This window comes from Chiloscyllium punctatum, chromosome 3 (genome assembly GCF_047496795.1).
Source record: "Chiloscyllium punctatum isolate Juve2018m chromosome 3, sChiPun1.3, whole genome shotgun sequence".
Classification (NCBI taxonomy): Eukaryota; Metazoa; Chordata; class Chondrichthyes; order Orectolobiformes; family Hemiscylliidae; genus Chiloscyllium; species Chiloscyllium punctatum.
The window spans coordinates 15,140,929-15,167,715 of NC_092741.1; the positions used below are offsets into that span (position 1 = coordinate 15,140,929).

Consider the following 26,787-nt stretch of genomic DNA (forward strand, 5'->3'; position numbering starts at 1 on the left):
ATCTATCCACTCTACTCTCCACTCTGACCTATCACTATCAGCCCCCACCTTCATCCACCTATTTGCATTCCCAACTACCTTCCCTAGCCCCACCCCCTCCCATTTATCTCTCAGCCCTCTGTCCACTTCCCACCCCCCACATTCCTACTGAAGAGCTTATGCTCGAAACATTAACTCTCCTGCTCCTTGGATGGTGACTGACTGGCTGTGCCTTTCCAGCACCACACTTTTTGACTCATTTTGAAAATTGGTGAGAGCAATTGCCACCGAACTGCAGACCAACTACCGTAGAGCCAGAGAGCTAACTGCCCATCTAACATCTTCCTCTCAAAGAAATAAGAAGGCACCCTCTATCAAAACACACTGTAAAAACAGTAAAAAGTAAGACAACCTAGGGAGATCAGCAGACGGAACATTGAAGACAGTGGACAATATAGAGACTGTGTAGACTTGAGATTAAGTTAATGTAGTGTTTAATAATTGTGTTATTGGAGCAGCATTTTTAGAGTTGGGGTCAGATAGGAATTAGTTAAGAAAAGGGGGCTTGGACTTTTAATACTTTTTGTTTAGTGTTCTGTTATGAAAATAAATTCTTATTTTTCTTTAAATAATACAAATTGCAAGTACTCCTACACTCCCTTAAACTTTTAACAGATTACAAGGTGAGGCACACCTTTCTGGTTGTTTGATTTTATTTAACAGAAGGGTTTGGCTCTGCGTCATAACAGCATATATAGACCTTCCACATCCTCCAAAGAAACGTTGTACTTGTTCAGGAAATTGGTGAAACCATCTTTCAGGCTTTCCCCCAGAGTCTTTGGGGGAGAAAAATTTAAAAGATGATTTGGGAGATGATGAATCACGCAAATAAGATTTTAGCTTTTCCTTTACCTAAATGGTTCAAGATCTTGATCCTTCCATGGATAGGGGCAAGTCTAGAGAGTGGAAAGTGAAGTAGCCATGGTTCCAGTGTATGAGAGAATATTTATGTCTATGTAGAGTAAAGGAATTATGTAAGTGTAGGGGATAGTATATTCAAGGGAATAATTATATTTCTTTATAGCTACAGCTAAGAACAATTTCCATCGTGACATTAATCATCTTAGAGGTTTCTCTGAAAGGTCTATTGATGCCAGGCAGAGCCAGGAATAATGTTAAAAACAATGTCAAGAAGTCTTGAATATGGGAGCGGCACGGTGGCTCAGTGTAAGCACTGCTTCCTTACAGTGCCAGAGACCCAGGTTCAATTCCCGCCTCAGGCAACTGTGTGGAGTTTGCACATTCTCCCCAGATCTACATGGGATTCCTCCGGGTGATCCGGTTGCCCCCCACAGTCCAAAGGTGTGCAGGTTAGGGGAATTGGCCATGCTAAATTGCCCATAGTGTTAGCTGGATTAGTCAGGGGTAAATATAGGGGGGTGGGTTACTCTTCGGAGGATCGGTGTGGACTTGTTGGGCCGAAGGGCCTGTTTCCACACTGTATGTAATCTAATCTAATATTGAACATTTCTTCTACTTCATCAGCCATCTCTCTCAATAGGCCATCATCGACATGAAGATCCTGCATCAAAATAGTTAAGCCAGCTCCGCATTCTATGAACTACTCAGCCAGTGATTTATTTTTTTAAACAAAGAACACTGCAAGCCCCAAATAGCCTGGAGTACAGACCAGTTCCTGTCATCACTTTCCGTGTTTTGGTAAACAATAATGGGCTATCAGCAATCCATAAAACTGCCACATAAAGTCCACCAGCTACCTCAATTGCATGCCTGTATACAAGGGAAAGAGTGTCAAATAAACACTAGTATGTTTCTTAAAGGCAGCTCAATATGTATTCATTCAAAACTTGTCCTTTCCAAGCTCTCAAATGGACTCCAAGCTCTCAAAAGGGAGAACAAAGAAAATGCTGTAAAAATACTCTGACGCTCTCCTTGAAGAGAGACACCATTAACATCAATGATTGGAAAGAGCTTGCGACCAATTATTCCAAATGTCAACAATTTTTCCATCGTTCTGCAACATAGTTTGAGTTTAAATGCCTTAATTATGAGGTAGAAGCAGCAGAGAAAAAAATAGAAGAAAGCAAATTCTGCTCTCTGGATTCCATTATCTTGTGAAATGTCCCACAATGTGATGGTCTGGTTTTGGCATTTGAGTTACGTGAAGCTCTATAAGAGAAGCCGGTAACTGTCACCTTTGAATTGAAGGACAACAGCGATGGCTGATAAGTTTAAAGCTCTCTCTAAACATAAGGTGTTAATTTCAGTCTTGGTTTACACTTGGTAACATTATCTTTATATTTTGATTATTAGTTTGAGATTCCATTAAAGAAATTTATTGTTGTTTCTCTACATGTTGACACTTCTGTGAACATTGTGTTATATTATCTTGTTTTAGGAAGGTCCAATGGTTGCAGGTATTCCACCTGCAGAAGCCAGTACCAGATTACAGATTTTTCAGGTAAGAGTTAATTTTCAGAGCAATGCATTAATGAAAAGAAATTATGCATTGAAAAAAGAAAAATCTTGGCCAAATCTTCCAATCTCCACATAGAACATAGAACATAGAACATAGAAAAATACAGCACAGTACAGGCCCTTCGGCCCTCGATGTTGCGCCGACCGAAGCCTACCTAACCGACACTCGCCCAATAACCTCCATATGCTTATCCAATGCCCGCTTAAATGACCATAAAGAGGGAGAGTCCACCACTGCTACTGGCAGGGCATTCCATGAACTCACAACCTGCTGAGTAAAGAATCTACCCCTAACATCTGTCCTATACCTACCTCCCCTTAATTTAAAGCTGTGCCCCCTAGTAACAGCTGACTCCATACGCGGAAAAAGGTTCTCACTGTCAACCCTATCTAAACCCCTAATCATCTTGTACACCTCTATCAAGTCACCCCAAACCTTCTTTTCTCCAATGAGAACAGCCCCAAATGCCTCAGCCTTTCCTCATACGATCTTCCTACCATGCCGGGCAACGTCCTGGTAAACCTCCTCTGCACCCGTTCCAGTGCCTCCACATCCTTCCTATAGTATGGCGACCAAAACTGCACACAATACTCCAGATAAGGCCGCACCAGAGTCTTATACAACTGCAACATGACCTCAGGACTCCGGAACTCAATTCCTCTGCCAATAAAGCCCAGTACGCCATATGCCTTCTTCACAGCACTATTTACCTGGGTGGCAACTTTCAGAGATCTGTGTACATGGACACCAAGATCCCTCTGCTCATCCACACTACCCAGTAGCCTATCATTAGCCCAGTAATCCATCTTCTTGTTACTCCTACCAAAGTGAATGACTTCACACTTAGCTACATTGAATTCCATTTGCCACCTTACTGCCCAGCTCTGCAACTTATCTATATCCCGCTGTAACTTGCCACATCCTTCTTCGCTGTCCACCACTCCACCGACTTTCGTATCATCCACAAACTTGCTCACCCAGCCTTCAAGCCCCTCCTCCAGGTCATTTATAAAAATGACAAACAGCAATGGTCCTAAAACAGATCCTTGTGGAACACCGCTAGTAACTGCACTCCAAGATGAACCTTTACCATCAACTACTATCCTCTGTCTCCTTCCAGCCAGCCAATTCCTAATCCAAATCTCTAATGCACCCTCAATGCCATACCTCCGTAATTTTTGCAGTAGCCTACCATGGGGTACCTTATCGAACGCCTTGCTAAAATCCATATACACCACATCTACTGCTTTACCCTCGTCCACTTCCTTGGTCACCTTCTCAAAGAACTCAATCAGGTTTGTGAGGTACGACCTGCCCTTCACAAAACCATGCTGACTATCCTTGATCACATTATTCCTATCCAGATGTTCATAAATCCTATCCCTTACAATTCTCTCTAAGACTTTGCCCACAACAGAAGTGAGACTCACTGGCCTATAGTTACTAGGGCTGTCCCTACTCCCCTTCTTGAACAAGGGGACCACATTCGCTATCCTCCAGTCTTCTGGCACTATTCCTGTAGACAACGACGACATAAAAATCAAGGCTAATGGCTCCGCTATCTCCTCCCTAGCTTCCCAGAGGATCCGAGGATAAATGCCATCAGGCCCAGGGGACTTATCTATTTTCACCCTTTCCAGTATTCCCCGGACCTCTTCCCTACATACCTCAAAGCCATCCATTCTAATCACTTGTGACTCAATATTCACATCAGCAACAATGTCCTGTTCCTGAGTGAATACTGATGAAAAGTATTGATTTAGTGTCTCTCCAATCTCCTGTGCCTCCACACACAACTTCCGACTACTATCCTTGACTGGACCGATACCTACCCTAGTCATCCTTTTATTCCTGACGTACCTATAGAAAGCCTTAGGGTTTTCCCTAATCCTACCAACCAAGAACTTTTCATGTCCCCTTCTTGCTGCTCTTAGCTCTCTCTTTAGATCCTTCCTGGCTACTTTATAACTCTTAATCGCCCCAACTGAACCTTCACGCCTCATCATTACATAGGCCACCCTCTTCCCTTTTACGAGGGATTCCAATTCCTTATTAAACCACGGCTCTCTCACAAGACCCTTTCCACCCTGCCTGACTGGTACATACTTATCAAGGACACCCAATAGCTGCTCCTTGAACAAGCTCCACATATCATTTGTGTCCTTCCCTTGAAGCCTATTTTTCCAATCCACACATCCTAAGTCATGCCTCACCGCATCATAATTTCCCTGCCCCCAGCTATAACTCCTGCCCTGCAGTGCACACTTATCCCTCTCCATCACTAGAGTAAAAGTCACCGAGTTGTGGTCACTGTCCCCGAAGTGCTCACCTACCTCCAAGTCTAACACCTGGCTTGGTTCATTACCTAGAACCAAATCCAGTATGGCCTCACCTCTTGTTGGCCTGTCTACATATTGTGTCAGGAAACCCTCCTGCACACATTGGACAAACACCAACCCATCTAACAAACTCGAGCTATAGCTTTCCCAGTCAATATCTGGGAAGTTAAAGTCCCCCATAACAACCACCCTACTACTTTCACTCTTCTCCTGAATCATCCTTGCAATACTTTCCTCTACGTCTCTCGGACTATTAGGAGGCCTATAGAAAACTCCTAACAGGGTGACCGCACCTTTCCTATTTCTAACTTCAGCCCAAACTACCTCAGATGGCAAGTCTTCCTCCATCGTCCTTTCCATCACTGTAATACTATCCTTGACAAGCAATTCCACACCTCCCCCTCTTTTACATACTTAAAGATTGGGTGTATGACTGAAGTTGTGCATCAGGACACTGAGGAAATCCTGATACATTAGAAAAAAAACGTTTTCTTTCTTATTTTTGTGCTTTTTAACATTGTTAAAAGGATTAAAAATATTGCTACTACATGTTCTGGAAAAAGTAAGTAACTTAATACTAATTGCAAGCACAGCTGCTTGTTTAAGCATTGTTACCATTGTTACCTATTCTCATTGGAAAGAAGAAGGCTAAGAGGGGATTTGATAGAGACATACAAGATGATCAGAGGATTAGATAGGGTAGACAGTGAAAGTCTTTTTCCTAGGATGATGATGTCAGCTTGTACGAGGGGGCATAACTACAAATTGAGGGGTGATAGATTTAAGACAGATGTCAGAGACAGGTTCTTTACTCAGAGTGGTAAGGGCGTAAGTCTGTGAGAGGGTCAGTGTGTGAGTGTATGTGTGAGCATATGAGAAAGGGTTTGTGTCTTTATCCAGGTTTTTTTGAATATATAATTTCAGTTACAACACACTGTAACCTTTTGCTGTAAATTCTGTGTCTTACAATCTTATACTCCCCATCTGATGAAGGAGCAGCACTCTGAAGGCTAGTGCTTCCAATTAAATCTGTTAGACGATAACCTGCTGTTGTGTGATTTTTAACTTTATACACCCTAGTCCAACACCAGCATCTCTAAATCATGACCACTCAAAGTTAAATCGGTAAGGACATTTCTCTTCAGCTTAAAGAAAAACAGATTTCAGAACTGATCATCAAATCTTTGAGGCCCCATTATTTATCATATTTCTCAAACAATCTAAGATAAGCAAAGGTCAATTAGTGCACCAAATGCATTCACCCTACATCCAGACATCAAAAGGTATTTTTCAAATAAATTTCCATACTTTCAGGAATGCTCTTAAGTTAATTAATAACTTCAGGTGTACAGATAACACACAAGTTACTAATTTAAAATCAGAAATCCAAGCTTACAGGAACTAACATTAAAATTTATACATATAAATGCCACAGTTTAAATCACAATGATGTGTCAACATTGGTACTGGATTTTACAAAATACACAGTACCTAGTTTACCCTACAAAGTCCTCCTTACTGATGTCTGGAGAATTAGCTCCAAGTTGTGGCAGTTGTCCCAGAGACTTTTTGATAGACAGCTTAATACAGTTAGATTCAGGTCTTTGTATGTTTCAGACAATGCTACATCACATCAGCGTTAGAAGGCATCCCCTGACTGAGTAGAATACATGTGATCGGACAGTGCTATTAACTTGAGGAAATGAATTTGGTTATTTCTCGACATTGATTTCTAACCCCATGAAGCCAGGGTCAGAAGTTTATTTTTAATTTTGAGGGCTCAAAATTGTATACAGGATGAATTTTTGATCTTTGGGAACTACATATTTTAGTTTTCTGATTCAGTATATGGATGTACCTATGAGAGAAGGCATAAAACCTGACCTACTCTTGGAAAATAAGATAGGGCAGGTGACTGAGGTGTCAGTGGGGGAGCACTTTGGGGCCAGCGATCATAATTCTATTCGTTTTAAAATAGTGGTGGAAAAGGATAGACCAGATCTAAAAGTTTGAAGTTCTAAATTGGAGAAAGGTTAATTTTGACGGTATTAGGCAAGAACTTTCAAAAGCTGATTGGGGGCAGATGTTCACAGGTGAAGGGGTGGTTGGAAAATGGGAAGCCCTCAAAAACAATATAACAAGAGTGCAGATGCAGTATATTCCTGTTAGGGTGAAAGGAAAGGCTAGTAGGTATAGAGAATGCAGGATGGCTAAAGAAATTGAGGGTTTGGTTAAGAAAAAGAAGGAAACATATGTCAAGTATAGATAGGATAGATCAAGTGAATCCTTGGAAGAGTATAAAGGCAGTAGGGATAAACCTAAGAGGGAAATCAGGAAGGCAAAAAGAGGACGTGAGATAGCTTTGGCAAATAGAGTATGAAGAATCCAAAGAGTTTTTACAAATACATTAAGGTCAAAAGGGTAGCTAGGGAGAGAATAGGGCCCCGCAAAGATCAGCAAGGCAGCCTTTGTGTGGAGCCGCAGGAGATGGGGGAGATATTGAGCAAGTATTTTGCATCCGTGTTTACTGTGGAAAAGGACATGGAAGATATAGAATGTAGGGAAATAGATTAGATATCTTGAAAAATGTGCATATCATAGGGGAGGAGATCTTGAAACGCATAACCAGTGGATGAATCCCCAGAGCCTGATCCGGTGTACCCTAGAACTCTGTGGGAAGCTAGGGAAGTAATTGCTGGGCTTCTTGCTGAGATATTCTTATCATCGATAGTCACAAGTGAGGTACCAGAAGACTGTGGTGCCACTATTTAAGGAAGGTGGTAAGGACAAGCCAGGGAACTATAGACCAGTGAGCCTGAGGTTGGTGGTGGGCATGTTGTTGGAGGGAATCCTGAGGCACAGGATGTATATGTATTTGGAAAGGCAGGGACTGATTAGGGATAGTCAACATGGCTTTGTGCGTGGGAAATCATGTCTCTCAAACTTGATTGTGTTTTTTTGAAGAAGTAACAAAGAGGATTGATGAGGGCAGAATGGTAGTCGTGATCTATATGGACTTCAGTAAGGCGTTCGACAAGGTTTCCCATGAGAGACTGATTAGCAAGGTTAGATCTCATGGAATACAGGGCAAATTGACCATTTAGATACTGAACTGGCTCAAAGGTAGAAGGCAAAGGGAGTGGTGGAGGGTTGTTCATCAGAATGGAGGGCTGTGACCAGTGGAGTGCCACAAGGATCATTGCGAAGTCCACTACTTTTCATCATTTATATAAATGATTTGGATGTCGACATCAGAGTTATAGTTAGTAAGTTTCCAGATGATACCAAAACTGGAGGTGTAGTGGACAGTGAAGAAGGTTACCTCAGATTATAACGGGATCTTGATCAGATGGGCCAATGGGCTGAGGAGTGGCAGATGGAGTTTAATTTAGATAAATGCGAGGTGCTGCGTTTTGGGAAAGCAAACCTTAGCAGAACTTGTACATTTAATGGTAAGGTCCTAGGGTGTGTTGCTGAACAAAGATACCTTGGAGTGCAGGTTCATAGCTCCTTGAAAGTAGAGTCAAGGTAGATAGGATAGTGAAAAAAAGAGTTTCGTATGCTTTTGTTTATCGGTCAGAGTATTGAGTACAGGAGGTGGGAGGTCTTGTTGTGGCTGTACAGGACAATGGTTAGGCCACTTTTGGAATATTGTGTGCAATTCTGGTCTCCTTTCTATTGGAAGGATATTGTGAAACTTGAAGGTGTTCAGAAAAGATTTACAAGGGTGTTGTCAGGGTTGGAGCACTTGAGCTATAGAGAGAGGTCGAATAGGCTGCGGCTGTTTTCCCTGACGCATCGGAGGCTGAGGGGTGACCTTATAGGTTTATAAAATCATGAGGGGCATGGATAGGGTAAATAGACAAAGTCTTTTCCCTGGGGTTGGAGAGTCCAGAACTAGAGGACGTACATTTAGGGTGAGAGGGAAAAGATGGAAAAGAGACCTAAGGGGCAACTTTTTCACATAGAGGGTGGTACGTATATGGAATGAGCTACCAGAGGAAGTGGTGGAGGCAACATTTAAAAGGCATCTGGGTGGGTATATGAATAGGAAGGGTTTAGATGGATATGGGACAAGTGCTGGCAGGTGGGACTCGATTGGGTCAGGATATCTGGTCAGCATGGACAAGTTGGGCCAAAAGGTCTGTTTCCAAGCTGTTCATCTCTATGACTCTAAATTATTCATTTCCTATACACCACTGTATTTGAATTGGTATAAAGCAACAGGAATAAGTTACTAACAAAATTTTTTTTAATGAAATAATTCACACATTTGTATACAAGATAGAAATCATATTAACACTTCCTGAAGACTGGTTAATCACAGCTAATGCAATTCTATCATATATGTGCAATGCTGATAAAATGAAACAAAGCAACTAAACACCCTTAGTACTTGATTCCAGATTTAAATTTAACAACTGAAACAGTGGTAGTTACAATAGAATTCATTGCATTTCTTCCCCTTATTGTAACTCATGAACGTATGCAAACGTAAGCTAGATATTCCATACTAATTTGAACAAATTAGTTAACTGAATGATTTCATGTTTTCCAGACTTCTATTTACCTAAGTATTCCTTTGCTGGTAGGTTTTATCTCTATCTTTTGAAACCCCTTTCTCCATCCTTTGACTTGCAGCCTTATTTCGAACCATCTGCCCCTCCGGTTACAGTCTCTATCTCCCACTTTTGCAATCATAGCCTCCTTCTACCAACCACTCTGTCCAGACCCCTACTTTTCCCCTTTGGGTTTTGTCTCCACTCCCTAGTAGTTGACCTCATCTTAACTCTTTACAAACCCGTCCTTCTTAACTATTTGCATCCCTCTTTCTCTCTGTCCCATTTGGAGCCCACTTGTATCCCAATTATCATCCCTCATGCTCTCTCTTGAAACCTCTTCTTCCCTTTTTGCAGCTCCTTTCTTCTCCGCTTCTCCTCCCTTTGCAGTCCTCTCATTCATCCACCTTTAAAGACCACATATTTTTATTTTGTGTTTTCAAAGCATGTAAACTGAAATGAGAAAGAGTTTTAAAAGTAAAGTTTGAAAGAGTGGCTTACATTCTGAAAGCGGATAACCTAACATCCATTGTAGGCACTGTGTCATAGTAGAAAATGTGTTGCTGGAAAAGTGCAGCAGGTCAGGCAGCATCCAAGGAACAGGAGAATCAACGTTTCAGGCATAAGCCCTCCTTCATTCTTTTTGTCTGCCAACAACTTTATAGTTAGTTTTCAGCTGAGTGAACAACATGGAACTGGGAAACAATTGACAGAAAGACAGAGAGGGAGAAGTGTGTGATTCTTACCCAGCTCAGGAGCAGTCTCTCTGTTCTCTGCAGTCAAAACTCACTGTCGAAAAGTGTGGTGCTGGAAAATCACAGCCGGTCAGGCAGCATCTGAGGAGCAGGAGAGTCGACGTTTCAAGCATGAGCTCTTCATCAGGAATCCTTGGATCCTGCTCCTTGGGTGATGCCTATCCAACTTTGCTTTTCCAGCAACATGCTTCTTGACTCTGATCTCCAGCATCTGCAGTCCTCACTTTCTCTGAGTCAAAACTCACTGGAAAACTGAAGAAAACCAGTTTATCTTTCTTGCAATAGTTGTTGTAAACCATGACTTTTAAATGATAAGTCAGAAGCTTTTTAAGAAATAGCCAGCCAGCATCTGAATAAGATAATGAAAACAACATGCTGACCCTCTGCCAAATAATCCATTTTGTCCTGTCTGTTTGTCTGTTTTTGTATGTATAAGAGGTAGTATATGAAAGGATTAGAGTTTCAATTAGTAGCATTACATGCCAACATTTTATGACTGTTTCCCTGCAGCTAGAGTTTTTTACTTTAATAAATATTGACTCTTGTTCAGTAGAAAAATCTGCTCAGTGTTTTATACTAATATGGATCTGAAAGTTAGGTAAATTGGGGATTTTACATACTTTATCATGAGCCTTCTGGAAGTCCATATAAACAACATCCATTGACTTATCTGTGTCGACCATCTTTGTTATCTCTTCAAAAAACGCAATGAGGTTTGTCAGGAATAACCCACCCTTCATGAATTCAAGCTGACACTCCCTGATTAACTGAATTTTTTTGAGATGATCAGTTATCTTATCCTTGATTATAGACTCCAACAATTTTCACACCACAGATGTTAGGCTAACTTGTCTATAATTCCCTGGTTTCCCTCTGTTTCCTCTCTTAATGAGCGGCATGACATGAGCATATTTCCAATCCAGAGGTACAACTCCTGAATCCAGGGAACTGAAAGATTATGGTGAGGGCAACAGCAATGTGCTCTCCTATCTCCTTTAATATCCATGGATGGAAATCATCATGTCCTGGGGATTTGTGACTCTTCAGTTCCATTAACTTCCCCATTACTGATGATTTACATAAATTACTTTTATTTCGACCGTGTCCCTCTCTTAAGTTCTTTGAGACATCTGGCAAGCTTTCTCCTTTCTGCTGGGAATACTGAAGCAAAATAATCATTCAGCATGTTTCTATTTCCCCATGGACTTGACAATATTCCCAGTCTCAGCCTTCAGTTGGCCAATAGTACTCTAAACTAGCCTTCACATTTAGCCTTCATACAACTACAAAATCTCTTCTTCCTGTCTTTTCTGTCTCTTGCAGATTTTCTTTCATAATCCATTTTAGCCACTCTTGTAAGTCACTCTGTGGCCCTTTGTTTATCTTTGTTTTTGTCCCATTCTGTGGTATGTGTACTGTTCCTCGCATTTTAATTAGCCCTTCCTATTAATTTTATGCTGCTACTTTACTCCTTAGATGTCCATGGCTGTATTTTCTGTGAGGAGGGACTTTTCCATGGGTATAAACAGCTTGTGGATAGCATTAAATATTTCTTTGAACACCTTCCAAAATTCCTTGATTATTTTATCTATTAGCAACGCTTTCCAGTTTACTGTGGACAATCTCTGCCTCATCCTATTAAAGTCTGCATGACTTCAACCCAGAATTCTAGAGCCATTTTTTTGTTTGTCACTTATGAACGCGACATGAAATTCAATCACATTATACTCACTATTTGACAGATGCTCATGAATGTTTAGGTCACTAATCAAGACAGGCTTACTGCTCATTACTAGATCCAAAATTGCTTGTCCCCTTATCGCATCCAAGACTTATTGCTGCAGGAAACTGTCCAGACACTCTCTAGAAACTTACACCCTTTCTGGCAGGTGCTCATCTGTCTAACAATGTTCAGCATAAACTCCTTGCTCTTGTACCAAATCCCTGAACAAAGAGACCTGGGACTGAAAGTTCTTTGAAAGTGGAGTTGCAGATAGAAAGGACAGGGAAGAAGGCCTTTAGTAAGCTTGCCTTTATTGGTCAGTGCATTAAATATAGGAATTGAGAGGTCATGCTGCAGCTGTACAGAGCATTGGTAAGTCTACCTTTGCAACACTACATGCAATTCTGATCTCCCTGCAACAGGAAGGATGTTGTGAAACTTAAAATAGCTCAGAAAAGATTTACAAGGATGTTGCCAGGGTCAGAGGATTTGAGCTATATGGAGAGACTGGACAGGCTAGGACTGTTTTCCCTGGAGCATCAGAGGCTAAGTAGCAACCTTATAAAAAATTTATAAAATCATAAGGGCCATATTAGCATAAATAGCTCAGGTCTTTTCTCCTGTTGGGGGGAGTCCAAAACAAGAGATCATTGATTTAAGGTAAGAGGAGAAAGATTTAAAAGGGAGCTAAGGGGTAACTTTTTCATGCTGACGGTGGTGCAGGTGTGGAATGAGCTCCCAGAGGAAGTGGTAAAGGTTGGTACAATAGCAACAATTAAAAGGCATCTGGATGGGTAAATGATAGGAAGAGTTTAGAGGGATATGGTCCAAATGCTGGCAAATGGGACTAGGTTAATTTAAGATATCTGGTCGCATGGAAATCTTGGACAAAAGATTTGCCATACAACTCTATGACTCTACTAATTAAACTTAAAATATCACATGTTTAATTAATTGCTCTCTGTACCTGAGATGGATAGCTTGGGTTAAAATACAATCAGACTTAACCTAATTTAATGATAGAATAGAGTTGAGGGACTGTATGGTCTACTCCAGCTGCAATTCGAATCAGCAACTTAAACTTATATGAGAGCAAACAAAATTTAAAAATTTGCAGATAAGAGGAAGGAATGTAATCTATGATCATAATGCTAAGAATCAGTAACGCAAGCACTAATCCTCATTTCATAAATTATTTCAGAGTTGGTTTGATGACTTATGGAGAAAGTTTGTGACATACTCATCTGGAGAGCGTTTATTTGGATTGCCGGTTCAAGACTATGAAATACTGCAGAAAAATAAGTAAGTTGTATTTCATCTATGATAGGTGTGAGTGAATTAATGCCCTGAATACTTATGTAAGGAATCTTTTTTTAAAAAATTTGAATATTCTTATGGACCAGGCCAGACCCCCTCAAAATATCTTAAGTAGGTAGCCCAGACCCTAACTTCTAATTATTTTAAAGACAGACATGAAGAGAATATTCCAGGTGTGATGCAGCTGGTCAAACCACTCAGCTTTAAGCAAAACAGAATTTATTTAAACAGAACAGTTGAACCACAAATAAAAGAAAACGGAATTTAGAACAACTTAATTATTGGAAAACTTAACTGACCTGGTGCAGTAATCTAACTAAGGAGCTGTTCTAATTCCCATAATACCCCATAACCACAACCATTAGCAAAAGGTAAATTCTAACATAGGTTCTTACAGCTTGGAGAGATTTCAGAGAGAAAAGTCAGTCAAAAATCATCTGCTGAAACTTGGAACTTTTCTGTGCACAGCAGCAGCTTCTCTGCTAGAGCTACTAGCAACTTCTCACTGTTACAACCAAACCAAACTATAACAAAGCTGAACTGGGAGAACGGGCCACTCCCCTGCCATTGTTAAACTAGGGTCCTTACAAACGTTTTGCTACCTCTGCCTTTACAACCTCTCTTTAAAAAACCCAGGGACAAAATTGCTTTGTTAAAGTGACAGTATCATTACACCTTCCCCAATACAGTTTCACTATGCAAAGATGGCTTCATTTTAAATCCTTAGTCTTACTGTATTAGGAGGCAGTAAGGACTGCAGATGCTGGAGATCAGAGCTTAAAAATGTGTTGCTGGAAAAGCGCAGCAGGTCAGGCAGCATCAAAGGAGAAGAAGAATTGACGTTTTGGGCATAAGCCCTTCCTGAAGAAGGGCTTATGCCCGAAACGTCGATTCTCCGTCTTACTGTATTAGTAGACTACAAATCATATACATCACAAAAACCATGCAAACATGCACTACTGTATTCTATTTCAGTCTGTTTATTCCTGTCACTGAAGGCCTCTGTTTTGTTAACCAAGTCTCGAAAATGCATAGCAATTACGTTTTTTCATCCTGCCACATGTATAATTTTCAAGTTGAATGGCTGCAATAATAAGCTTCTGGAATTATTGTCCATAAATTTCTCCAAAAACTTTAATGGGTTTAAATGATTGTCTCAGAAACTTTACTGGCAGCATAAATGTGCAAATGTTGTAATGCCACCACCAAGCTCAAGGTCTCCTTCTCAATTATTAAATATATTTCTGTTGATGAATGTTCAGATTCCTGGAGAAATATCTGATAGGTCTTTCTATCTTCTCACTATCTTTTTGTAAGAGTAACGCACCGAAGCCCACATCATTCGCATCAATAGTGACCTTGAATAGCTTTGCACAGGTATCGCTAATACTGGGGCAGTGCTTAACATAGCTTTCAGGCCATCAACTTCTTGCACTTCTTCATTAATTCAGTGATAAAACCCACTCAATCCCAGGAATCATAGTACTGCTCTCTATGTCGATGGTACAGGAAACTCCCGAATAACATTTTGATTTCACATTCTGTCAGGCCATCTGTCCATGTTCGATAACATAGCCTAGGATCGTGACATGGATTTTGACGAATTCACTGTAAGCCATGTTAATCACCAAGCCTGCCTTCTGAAGTCAGTTGAATAATTCTCATAAATGCTGCAAATGTTCCTTCCATGTGTGACTAAAAATCACCAGGTCATCGATGTATACCATACAATCAAGTAATCCAGAAATGATTTGATTGACTAGTCTTTGAAATGTGGCTGGCTCATTTTTCATACCAAATTACATTATTTTAAATTGACACAGTCCATTCAGTGTTACAAAGCAGAAATTGTCTTCACTCTTTCAGATAAAGTACCTGCCAGAACCCTCTGAGTAAGTCCAACTTAGAAGTATAAGTTGTTTCCACCTTCTCAATACACGCTCCCAAATGTAAAATCAAATACGAATCAGACTTTGTAACTGCATTGACTTTGTGATTGTCCACACATAGCCATTGGGTACCATCTGGTTTTGGCACCATTATTATGGATGAGCTCCAGTCACTGTAACTCACTTCTTTTCATTTTAAAGGCAGTTGTGAAGTGGATATTCTAGGTGTGATACTCAGCTTTAAGCAAAATAGTTTATTTAAACACAATAATTGAAACACAAACTAAAGAAAATGGAAATTTGAATAACGTTATCAGAAAACTTAACTGACCTGAGACAGCAACTTAACTAAGAAGCTGTTCCAATTCCCTAAACATCCCACAAACACACCTGATGGCAAAAAATAAATTCAAACACAGGTTCTTACAGTCAGGAGAGATTTCAGAGAGAAAAGGCAGTCAAAAATCATCTTTCTCTGCATCACAGCAGCTTTGCTGCTACAGCAACAAGCAGCTTCTCACTATTACAACTAAACCAAACTAGAAAAAACCTGAACTGGGAGATTTGGCCACTTCCTTGCCATTGTTAAACTTGGGTCTTTTCAGACATTTTGGCACCTCTGACTTTACAACCTCTCTGAAATACAACCAAGGGCAAAATAACTTTGTTAAAGTGACAGCATCATCACAATATAGGAAGATCTGTGGACAACGAGCAGGAATTGGATTAATGTCTTCTAAGGCAGGCAATTTGTTTGGCAGTAGCAGAGACATTAGATTTGTGTGGGAGCAGTGTGCATTTGGGGAGAGTATAAATCAGACCCAAGGCTCCCACTTACCTGGGAGAAGCAGAAGCACAATTGGGAACCAGCCTGTATTGACTTTGGAAAAACAAGAGTGACATTATAGAAAATCTGCAAGATCATTGGAGGGTAACAAACTGTTGTTCCGGACTATCTGTAAATTGCTTTGAATTAGAAAGTTGTATTGTTTTTCAATGGTGGATTAATTCATAAGCACTAAAAGTAAGTGAAAGTTAGGGCCAATATTGTACAAGAAAATAAATAAACCGAAGTATGAGAAGAGAAAGTGATTGAAATTAAAGTTAAGGGAAGTAAGTTTCAGATTAAAACAAGGTATGGCACAGGAGCTCAGTCAGTGTTACACAACCTGTAGTATATGGAAATGTTGAATGCTCCTGGCAGTCTGGATGCAGAGGTGCCATTGGTTTGAAGGTTTTAGAGCTTGGGGGTCAGCTGGAGGCACTGCGGTGCATCCACAAGGCTTCCTGTTAAATGGATGGTACATTTTTAGCTTAAGGAAATGAAGTTAGGCATTGGGGGAGACAATAGCCTGGAAGTATTATTGCTAGACTATTAATCTAGTCTGGGCCTAGTGGGGATCTGGGTTTGAATCCAACCATGGCAGATGGTGGAATTTCAATTCAATCCTAGTCTGGAAATAAGATTTTACTGATGACCATGAAACCATTGTCGATTATCAGGAAAAGCTCATCTGGTTACTGATGTCCTTTAGGAAAAGAAATATGCCATTCTAGTCTGGTCTATATTTGACTCCAGTTACACAGCAATGTGGTTGTCTTTTAACTGCCTTCTAGCAGTTAGGGATAGGCAATAAGTGCTGGTCCAGCCAGTGACGCCCATATCCCATGAATTAAAGTAGAGAGGGAATGTGTGACCATCAGTTAGACGGATGAACACAGGCAGATCATCAGGAAAGCCTCAGCATGCATCTCACTCAAGAATAGATTTTTTGTGTTGGAAAATAGAGAGAATGATACTTCCTGTGGGGATGCAGCCAGAGTCTAGGTAGAAAAGCAGGGAACAGAAAGAGAGACAGAAAAATATTGATGGAAGATTCAATAGTGAGGGGTACAGATGAGCAAACCCATTGTAGCCAAAGGACTGGTGGGGATCTGTTTAAAGATATACAAAGACTGCCGAAATTTGATGAGAAGGATGTAGAAGCCTTTTACATCTCATTTGAGAAAGTGGTAAAACAAGAGCTGCAGAAATGGTGGCAGGATGCCATGTTGCGTCCCTGTGTCCATGGCTTTTGCTGAGTGGCTACAGGGCATTCTGAAAGGGAATGGCAAATGGTCAGTGACTCACATTGGGACCAATGATATGTCTAGAAAAAGAGATGAGGCCCTCCAATAAGCATTTATGTAAGCTAAACAGTAGATTGAAATACCTGACCTAAAAGATTGCAATTTCTGAATTACTCCTGATTCCACATGCTTGTGAGTATAGGAATAGGTGTCTGATCAGAGGAATACTGAAGAGTTGGAGCAGGACGAATAGCTTGTCTATGGGGCTTTTTCAGGGGAAGGTGAGACTATATAAGTATGATGGTTTGAAGAGGAGAGGACCCAAAAAATCTTTGTGGAGAGTTTTGCTTGTGTGTTTGGTGGGAATTTAACCTGATTTGATAGGGGGATGGCATGCAGAAAGAAGGTACAGTAGGGGCAGTTATGCAAATAAATATGGAAGATCAACCAAATCAATCCAGAAGGCAGTGCGAATACAATAAACTTAGGGCACAAGGAAATGTGGCAAGGCTGGATATCACTTAGGTAAAAACAATGACTGCAGATGCTGAAAACCAAATACTGGATTAGTGGTGCTGGAAGAGCACAGCAGTTCAGGCAGCATCCAACGAACAGCTAAATCGACGTTTCGGGCAAAAGCCCTTCATCAGGAATAAAGGCAGTGAGCCTGAAGCATGGAGAGATAAGCTAGAGGAGGGTGGGGGTGGGGAGAGAGTAGCATAGAGTACAATGGGTGAGTGGGGGAGGAGATGAAGGTGATAGGTCAAGGAGGAGAGGGTGGAGTGGAAAGGTGGAAAAGAAGATAGGCAGGTCGGACAAGTCAAGGAGACAGTAACTGAGCTGGAAGTTTGAAACTAGGATGAGGTGGGGGAAGGGGAAATGGGGAAGCTGTTGAAGTCCACATTGATACCCTGGGGTTGAAGTGTTCCGAGGCGGAAGATGAGGCGTTCTTCCTCCAGGCGTCTGGTGGTGCTCACCTTCCACCCTACAAGCACCTCCGCCCTCAGACCCCACCCCTCCAACCGTAACAAGGACAGAACGCCCCTGGTGCTCACCTTCCACCCTACAAACCTTCGCATCAACCAAATCATCCACCGACATTTCCGCCACCTCCAAAAAGACCCCACCACCAGGGATATATTTCCCTCCCCACCCCTTTCCGCCTTCCGCAAAGACCGTTCCCTCCGTGACTACCTGGTCCGATCCACACCCCCCTACGACCCACCCTCCCATTCTGGCACTTTCCCCTGCCACTGCAGGAACTGTAAAACCTGTGCCCACACCTCCTCCCTCACCTCTATCCAAGGCACTAAAGGAGCCTTCCGCATCCATCAAAGTTTCACCTGCACATCCACCAATATCATTTATTGTATCTGTTGCTCCCGATGTGGTCTCCTCTACATTGGGGAGACTGGGCGCCTCCTAGCAGAGCGCTTTAGGGAACATCTCCGAGACACCCGCACCAATCAACCAAACCGCCCCGTGGTCCAACATTTCAACTCCCCCTCCCACTCTGCCGAGGACATGGAGGTCCAGGGCCTCCTTCACCGCCGCTCCCTCACCACCAGACGCCTGGAGGAAGAACGCCTTATCTTCCACCTCGGAACACTTCAACCCCAGGGTATCAATGTGGACTTCAACAGCTTCCTCATTTCCCCTTCCCCCACCTCATCCTAGTTTCAAACTTCCAGCTCAGTTACTGTCTCCTTGACTTGTCCGGACTTGTCGAACCTGCCTATCTTCTTTTCCACCTATCCACTCCACCCTCTCCTCCTTGACCTATCACCTTCATCTCCTCCCCCGCTCACCCATTGTACTCTATGCTACTCTCTCCCCACCCCCACCCTCCTCTAGCTTATCTCTCCATGCTTCAGGCTCACTGCCTTTATTCCTGATGAAGGGCTTTTGCCCGAAACGTCGATTTCACTGCTCGTTGGATGCTGCCTGAACTGCTGTGCTCTTCCAGCACCACTAATCCAGTATTTGGATATCACTTACTTTAATGCTCGTGAGGCAGATGATTTGAGGGCGTTGATAAAAGCATGGGAGTGTGATACATTGTTTGGGAAGTGACAGTACTGACAGCTCAATATTCCAAGGTATGGAACGTTCAGATGAGACGATATAAAAAAGGAGCTTGTGTCACAGTATTGATCAAGGAGTCAATTACTGCAGTAATTAGGATGATATCTCAGAGGTTTCCTCAAATGAAGCCCTATGGGGAGAACATAAAAACAAAAAAGGGGTGATCACTTGGCTGGGTGTGCACCCCAAACAGTCAAGTAGAAATAGGAAGATAGATTGGTAGACTAAAGTCAGAAGAGGAATACATAGAGTAATAATAAAAGAGGACTTTGACTTTCTCAATATTAACTCGGAGAGACAATTTATGAAAGGCTTAGAAGGGACCGACTTTTTAAAATATGTCCAGGTGAGCCTTTTAATTCTGTTCATAGAAAGTTTGATTAGAGAAGGACAGTATTGGATTGAAGTTAGCAAATGAAGACGGGCAAGTGCAAAATGTGCAATGAAGGGAGAATTTAATTGATAGCGACCATAATTCATTACGTTTTAAGGTAATTCTGGAAAAGGAAAAAGACGGAGCAGAAAGAAAGGTTCTGAACTGGGGGAAAACCAATTTCAATAAGGGAAGACAGCATCAGGCCAAAGTGGACTGGAAGTTGCTACTTTAAGAAAACTCCACATTAATACTGGATGAGTATATGAATAGTAAGGATTGAGAGGGATATGAGCCAAGTGGGACTTGGCAAATGGGACTAGACTAATTTTGGGTATCTGCTCAGCATGAATTAGTTGCACCAAAGGGTCTGCTTCCATGCTGTACATCTCTATGACTCTATAACTATGGGAGATATTCAAATAGTAAGAGTGCATGGCCAACATGTTTCTGTAAAGGTGAAGATTAGAACCAAGAAATCGAATGGCCTTGGATGTTAGGAGATGTACAAGCATGAATAAGGAAGGAAAAGGATGGTTTTGACAGATACGGAGAGGTCAAAACAGTAGATACCCCAGAGAAGTGTATGTTATTTATGAAACAAATTAGGAGAGCAAAGATGGGAAATGAGAAAGCGCTGATGGGCATTTTGTAAGTAAATGTCGAGTAAAAGATAAAAAAGAGACAGAGTAAGATCCATTTTGATCAAAGAAGTGGTCTCTGTGTGTCCGAAGACATAACTGAAGTTTTAAGTGTCTACTTTATATCTGTATTCACAATAGAGAAGGGCAATGTAGACATGGAAATCAGAGACTGTGATATACTTGAACAAGTGAGCATTGAGAGGAAAGAAGTATCAGCAGTTTTAGCAAGCTTTACAATGAATAAACTGCCAGTGCCAGATGAGGTACGTCAAGGGAGGAAATTGCAGGGGCTCTCACATAAATGTTCAAATTCTCTGTCTACAGATGGGGTGTCAGAGGATTAGAGAACAACAAATGCAGAATTATTATTCCAGAACTTAAACTGAGAATTTAAAAGCCAAAAGGATATAATCACAGTGACAAACCATAGGGATCACTGCTTGGTCCTTTATTGTTCCTGATACATATAAACAATACAGTAGAAAATGTTACTGGAGTCAACAAAATAAATTTGTGGAAGACATGAAGATTGGCCAGATATTTGAGAGTTTGGAAGAAAGCCTTAGATTAAAGGATAGAGACAGGTTGATCAGCTAGGCAGATCAGTGGCAGATGGATTTAATTCTGATGCATTTTGGAAGATATGACAAGATAAGAGAGCACTCAATGAATAGAAGGACACTAGGAACTTCAGAGAAACAGAGGAATCTTTAGGTGCTTGTCCACATATTTCCAAGAGTGTCAGGACAGATAAAGAAGGCATTCAAGGTATTTGCCTTTATTAGTTGTGGCATAGATTATAAAAGTAAGGAGGTCAGATGTGGGACCTTAGAGACAGTTTAAGGGTTACTGCGGATTATACCTGCCATAAATGCTGCTGGCTTCGAATCTTATCAGGTTAAATGGATCAGTTGGAGAGACAGTTAGAAGCAATGAAGAATTTGCAACAGCAACAGTATGTATTGGATGGCAATTACAGAGAGGGGGAAAAGTCTCAGATACAGTCACAACGATGGGTTAACTCCAGGAAAGGTAAGACAGGTAGGCAGCTAGTGCAGGAGATCAATTGTGTTAGGGGATTGTCTAGTTCAAGGTACAGACAGATGTTTCTGTGGGCAGCAGCGAAAAAGCAGAATGGTGTGTTGCTTCCCTGGTGCCAGGATCAAGGATGTCTCAGAGAGTGTGCATAATGTTCTAACGGGGGAGAGGGGCCAGCAAGAGGTCGTTGTCCATATAGGAGCCAATGACATAGGAAGGGAAAAGGTTGAGATTCTGAAGGAAGATTACAGAAAGTTAGGCAGGAATTTAAAAAAGGACGGATTGCACCTAAATTGGAAAGGGACTAATATACTGGCAGGGAGATTTGCTAGAGCTGCTTGGGAGGATTTAAACTAGTAAGGTGGGGTGGAGGGGGAGAGGGGTGGTGGGGGGGAGGGGAACCCAGGGAGATAGTGAGGAAAGAGATCAATCTGATACTGGTACAGTTGAGAACAGAAGCGAGTCAAAAGTCAGGGCAGGCAGGGACAAGGTAGGATTAATAAATTAAACTGCATTTATTTCAATGCAAGGGGCCTAACAGGGAAGGGAGATGAACTCAGGGCATCATTAGAAACATGGGATTGGGATATCATAGCAATTAAAGAAACATGGCTCAGGGATGGGCAGGACTGGCTGCTTAATGTTCCAGGATACAAATGCTACAGGAAGGATAGAAAGGGAGACAAGAGAGGAAGGGGGTGGCATTTTTGATTAGGGACAGCATTACAGCTGTGCTGAGGGGGGATATTCCCGGAAATACATCCAGGGAAGTTATTTGGGTGGAACTGAGAAATAAGAAAGGGATGATAACCTTATTGGGATTGTATTATAGATCCCATAATAGTCAGAGGGAAGTTGAGAAACAGATCTCAGCTATCTGTAAGAAAAATAGGGTGGATATGGTCAGGGATTTTAACTTTCAAAACATAGACATGGACTGCCATAGTGTTAAGGGTTTAGATGGAGAGGAATTTGTTAAGCGTGTACAAGACAATATTCTGATTCAGTATGTGGATGTACCGACTAGAGAAGGTGCAAAACTTGACTTACTCTTTGGAAATAAGGTAGGGCAGGTGAGTGAGGCGTCAGTGGGGGAGCATTTTGGGGTCAGCGACCATAATTCTATTAGATTTAAAATAATGATGGAAAAGGATAGACTAGATCTAAAAGTTGAAGTTCTAAATTGGAGAAAGGCCAATTTTGACAGTATTAGGCAAGAACTTTCAAAAGCTGATTGGGGGCAGATGTTCACAGGTAAAGGGACGGCTGGAAAATTGGAAGCCTTCAGAAATGAGATAACGAGAATCCAGAGAAAGTATATTCCTGTTAGGGTGAAAGGAAAGGCTGGTAGGTATAGGGTAGGTATAGGGATGACTAAAGAAATTGAGGGTTTAGTTAAGAAAAAGAAGGAAGCATATGTAAGGAAGAGACAGGATAGATCAAGTGAATCCTTAGAAGAGTATAAAGGAAGTAGGAGTATACTTAAGAGGGAAATCAGGAGGGCAAAAAGGGGACATGAGATAGCTTTGGCAAATAGAATTAAGGAGAATCCAAAGAGTTTTTACAAATCCACTAAGGACAAAAGGGTAACTAGGGAGAGAATAGGGCCCCTCAAAGATCAGCAAGGCGGCCTTTGTGTGGAGCCGCAGAAAATGGGGGAGATACTAAGTGAGTATTTTGCATCAGTGTTCACTGTGGAAAAGGATATGGAAGATGTAGACTGTAGGGAAATAGATGGTGACACCTTGCAAAATGTCCATATTACAGAGGTGAAAGTTCTGGCTGTCTTGAAATGGGTAAAGGTGGATAAATCCCTGATCCACCCTGATCAGGTGTACCCTAGAAGGTGTAGCCTGTGGGAAGCTAGAGAAGTGATTGCTGGGCATCTTGCTGAGATATTTGTATCATCGATAGTCACAGGTGAGGTGCCGGAAGACTGGAGGCTGGCTAATGTGGTGCCACTGTTTAAGAAGGGTGTAAGGACAAGCCAGGAACTATAGACCAGTGAGCCTGACATTGGTGGTGGGCAAGTTGTTGGAGGGAATCCTGAGGGACAGGATGTACATGTATTTGGAAAGGCAAGGGCTGATTAGGGATAGTCAACATGGTTTTGTGCATGGGAAATCATGTCTCACAAACTTGATTGAGTTGTTTGAGGAAGTAACAAAGAGGAGGGCAGAGCGGTAGATGTGATCTATATGGACTTCAGTAAGGCATTCGACAAGGTTCCCCATGGGAGACTGATAAGCAAGGTTAGATCTCACGGAATACAGAGATAACTAGCCATTTGGATACAAAACTGGCTCAAAGGTAGAAGACTGGAGGCCTGTGACCAGTGAAGTGCCACAAGGGTCCTCTACTGCTGGGTCCTCTACTTTTTGTCATTTACATAAATGATTTGGATGCAAGCATAAGAGGTACAGTTAGTAAGTTTGCAAATGACACCAAAATTGGAGATATAGTGGACAGCGAAAAGGATTACCTCAGATTACAACAGTATCTTGATCAGATGGGCCTATGGTCTGAGAAGTGGCAAATGGAGTTTAACTTTGGGAAAGCAAATCTTAGCAGGACTTATACAATTAATGGTAAGGACCTGGGGAGTGTTGCTGAACAAAGAGACCTTGGAGTGCAGGTTCATAGCTCCTTGAAAGTGGAGTGGCAGGTAGATAGGATAGTGAAGAAGGCGTTTAGTATGCTTTCCTTTATTGGTCAGAGTATTGAGTACAAGAGTTGGGAGGTAATGTTGCGGCTGTACAGGACATTGGTTAGGCCGCTGTTGGAATATTGTGTGCAAGTCTGGTCTCCTTCCTATCGGAAAGATGTTGTGAAACTTGAAAGCATTCAGAAAAGATTTACAAGGATGTTGCCAGGGTTGGAAGATTTGAGCTACAGGGAGAGGCTGAACAGGCTGGGGCTGTTTTCCCTGGAGCGTCGGAGGCTGAGGGGTCACCTTATAGAGGTTTACAAAATTATGAGGGACATGGATAGGGTAAATAGGCAAAGTCCTTTCCCTGGGGTTGGGGAGTCCAGAACTAGAGGGCATAGGCTTAGGGTGAGAGGGGAAAGCTATAAAAGAGACCTAAGGGGCAACTTTTTCACGCAGAGGGTGGTACATGTATGGAATTAGCTGCCAGAGGAAGTGGTGGAGGCTGGTACAATTGCAATATTTAAGAGGCATTTGGATGGGTATATGATTAGGAAGGGTTTGGAGGGTTATGGGCTGGGTGCTGGCAGGTGGGATTAGATTGGGTTGGGATATCTGGTCGGCAAGGACGGGTTGGACTGAAGGGTCTGTTGAATGCTGTACATCTCTGTGACTCTATGTTGGATCTGTTTGGTAATCAACATCTGGAGTACTATGTGCAGTTCTGATCAGCAGCACAATATAGGAAAGATGTGAAACAAAACTGGAATTGTTGGTGAAACTCAGCAAGCTTGGAAGCATCTTTGAAGGAAAGTATTAACATTTCAGGGCCACTGACTTCAAAACTGATTACAGCTCGGAGTGGTTAGATATATATGCTGAAGATGATGTGGGGAGGGGGAGGGGTAAACGATAGGTGAAGTTGAAGTTCAGAGAGAGAAAGAGAGAGAGAGAATACAACAGTTGGGTAGACAAGGGAATGGATAATGGTCAACCTGAAAGAGTCAACAGTTGCTAATGAGGATCATCAGTAGCTGAAAATTGATTGGTTGTGATAGCAGTCCATGTGATGACAGGGCCTTGTTTGTTGAGTGAAGAAAGGACATAGAATAAGGTGCTCAGGCCCTAAGAATATTGAATTCAATATTGAATCTTGATGGCTGTATCATCCACAACCGGAAAATGAAATGCTGTTCTTCTAGCTTGTGCAGAGCTTCACACTGAAGCACTGCAACAGCCTGTAACAAAGATATTGGCCAGACAACATGGAAATGTGTGTTAAAGAGGCAGGCAACTGGAAGTTCAGGGTCATCTTTGCATACAGAAAGTCAGTGTTCTACAAAGCGAGTGCCCAGTTCTGTCTCCCCACTTTAGAGCTTATCATATTGTGAGCAGCGAAGACAGTAAACCCAATTGATTGAAGTGCTGCTTCACCTGGAAGGTGTGGCTGGTTCCATGGATAGTGAGGAGGAAGAGATAAATGGGCAGGCATTACACTTACTGAAATTGCAAGGGATGGTGCCATGGATGTGTGGAGTGGAGGAGGAGTCCCAGTGGGAACTGCCCCTGAAGAAGTCTGACAAGGAGGGGAGGGGAATGTGTGTCTAGTGTTGAAATCCTGCTGGAGGTGGCAGATATGGTGGCTTTTAATCCCTTGGATGTGGATATTGGTGCAGTGCTAAGTGAAGACCAAAGGGACCTTATCGGTGTTGAGGGAGGGAAGAGATGGGGTGAGGGCAGAAGTGCGGGAAATAGGTCAGACACAATTAAGGGCCCTGTCAACTACCCTGTTGAGGAGAAAGGTGGACATTTTAGAGGCCCCCTCAAGGAATCTGGCATTGTTGGAATAGATGCAAAGGAGTTGAAGAAACTGGGAGAATGGAATGGAGTCATTACAAGAAGCAATGTGGGTACCCTTTTAGAGTCAGTGCGTTTGTGGTGGATATCGGTGGACATCAAATGATATGATTTCACTGAGGGAATGCAGAGGATATTCATCAGAATGGGATGGGATGGAACAGCTTAGTTATGAGAACTATTATAATTACAAGCTCCGATTGTTTTCTTTAGAGTAAAGAAGGTGCATACTTCCAAGTTGCATACTTACTCTAAAATCCTTGAATTCTGATGCTCCTTTCCCTCTGTGTGACATTTGACTATTCTTGAACTGCTGCAGTCTGCCTGCTGTGGATTGACCCACTGTGCCATGAGGAAGGGAATTCCAGGATCTTGACCCAGCAACGGTGAATGAATAGCGATATATTTCCAAGTCAGGATGGTGAGTGACTTGGAGTGGACCTTAAAGGTGGCAGTGTGCCCATATATCTGCAGCCCTTATCCTTCTGTATCGAAGTGGTCTTGGGTTTGGAAGTGCTGTCTGAGATATTTGGTGAACTTCTGCATTGTATCTTGTAGATAGTATACTATACACTGTTGCTATAAGCATCAGTGGTGGAAGGAGTGGATGCTTGTGGACCCATTACCAGTCAAGCAGGCTGCTTTGTCCTGGATTGAGTCAAACTTCTTTATTGTTGTTGGGTCTGTACTCAACTAGGCAAGTGGAGAGTATTCCGGAAGAAGGGCTCATGCCCGAAACATTGATTCTCCTGCTCCTTGGATGCTGATTGACCTGCTGCACTTTTCCAGCAACACATTTTCAGCAAGTGGAGAGTATTCCATCACACTCCTGACTTGTGCCTTGTAGATGGTGGACAGGTTTTCAAGAGTCAGGCGGTGAGTTATTCACCACAGTATTCCTAGCCTCTGACCTGCTCTTGGAGCTACTGCATTTAATTGGTAAGTTTCTAATCAATGATAACTTCCAGGGTATTGATAGTGGGGATTCAGTGATGGTAACACCATTGAATGT

The 26,787-nt window shown here is 42.0% G+C and overlaps 1 protein-coding gene across 1 annotated transcript in view; it reads left to right on the top strand.

The window, feature by feature from the left end:
* LOC140453953 (dynein axonemal heavy chain 8-like) overlaps window positions 1–26,787 on the top strand; it is a 1,210,036-nt gene that overhangs the window by 625,092 nt on the left and 558,157 nt on the right. Inside the window, exons 34-35 of the mRNA XM_072548830.1 lie at window positions 2,399–2,461; window positions 13,057–13,157. Coding sequence (XP_072404931.1) covers window positions 2,399–2,461; window positions 13,057–13,157 — 164 coding nt within the window. The remainder of the gene's footprint in view (window positions 1–2,398; window positions 2,462–13,056; window positions 13,158–26,787) is intronic.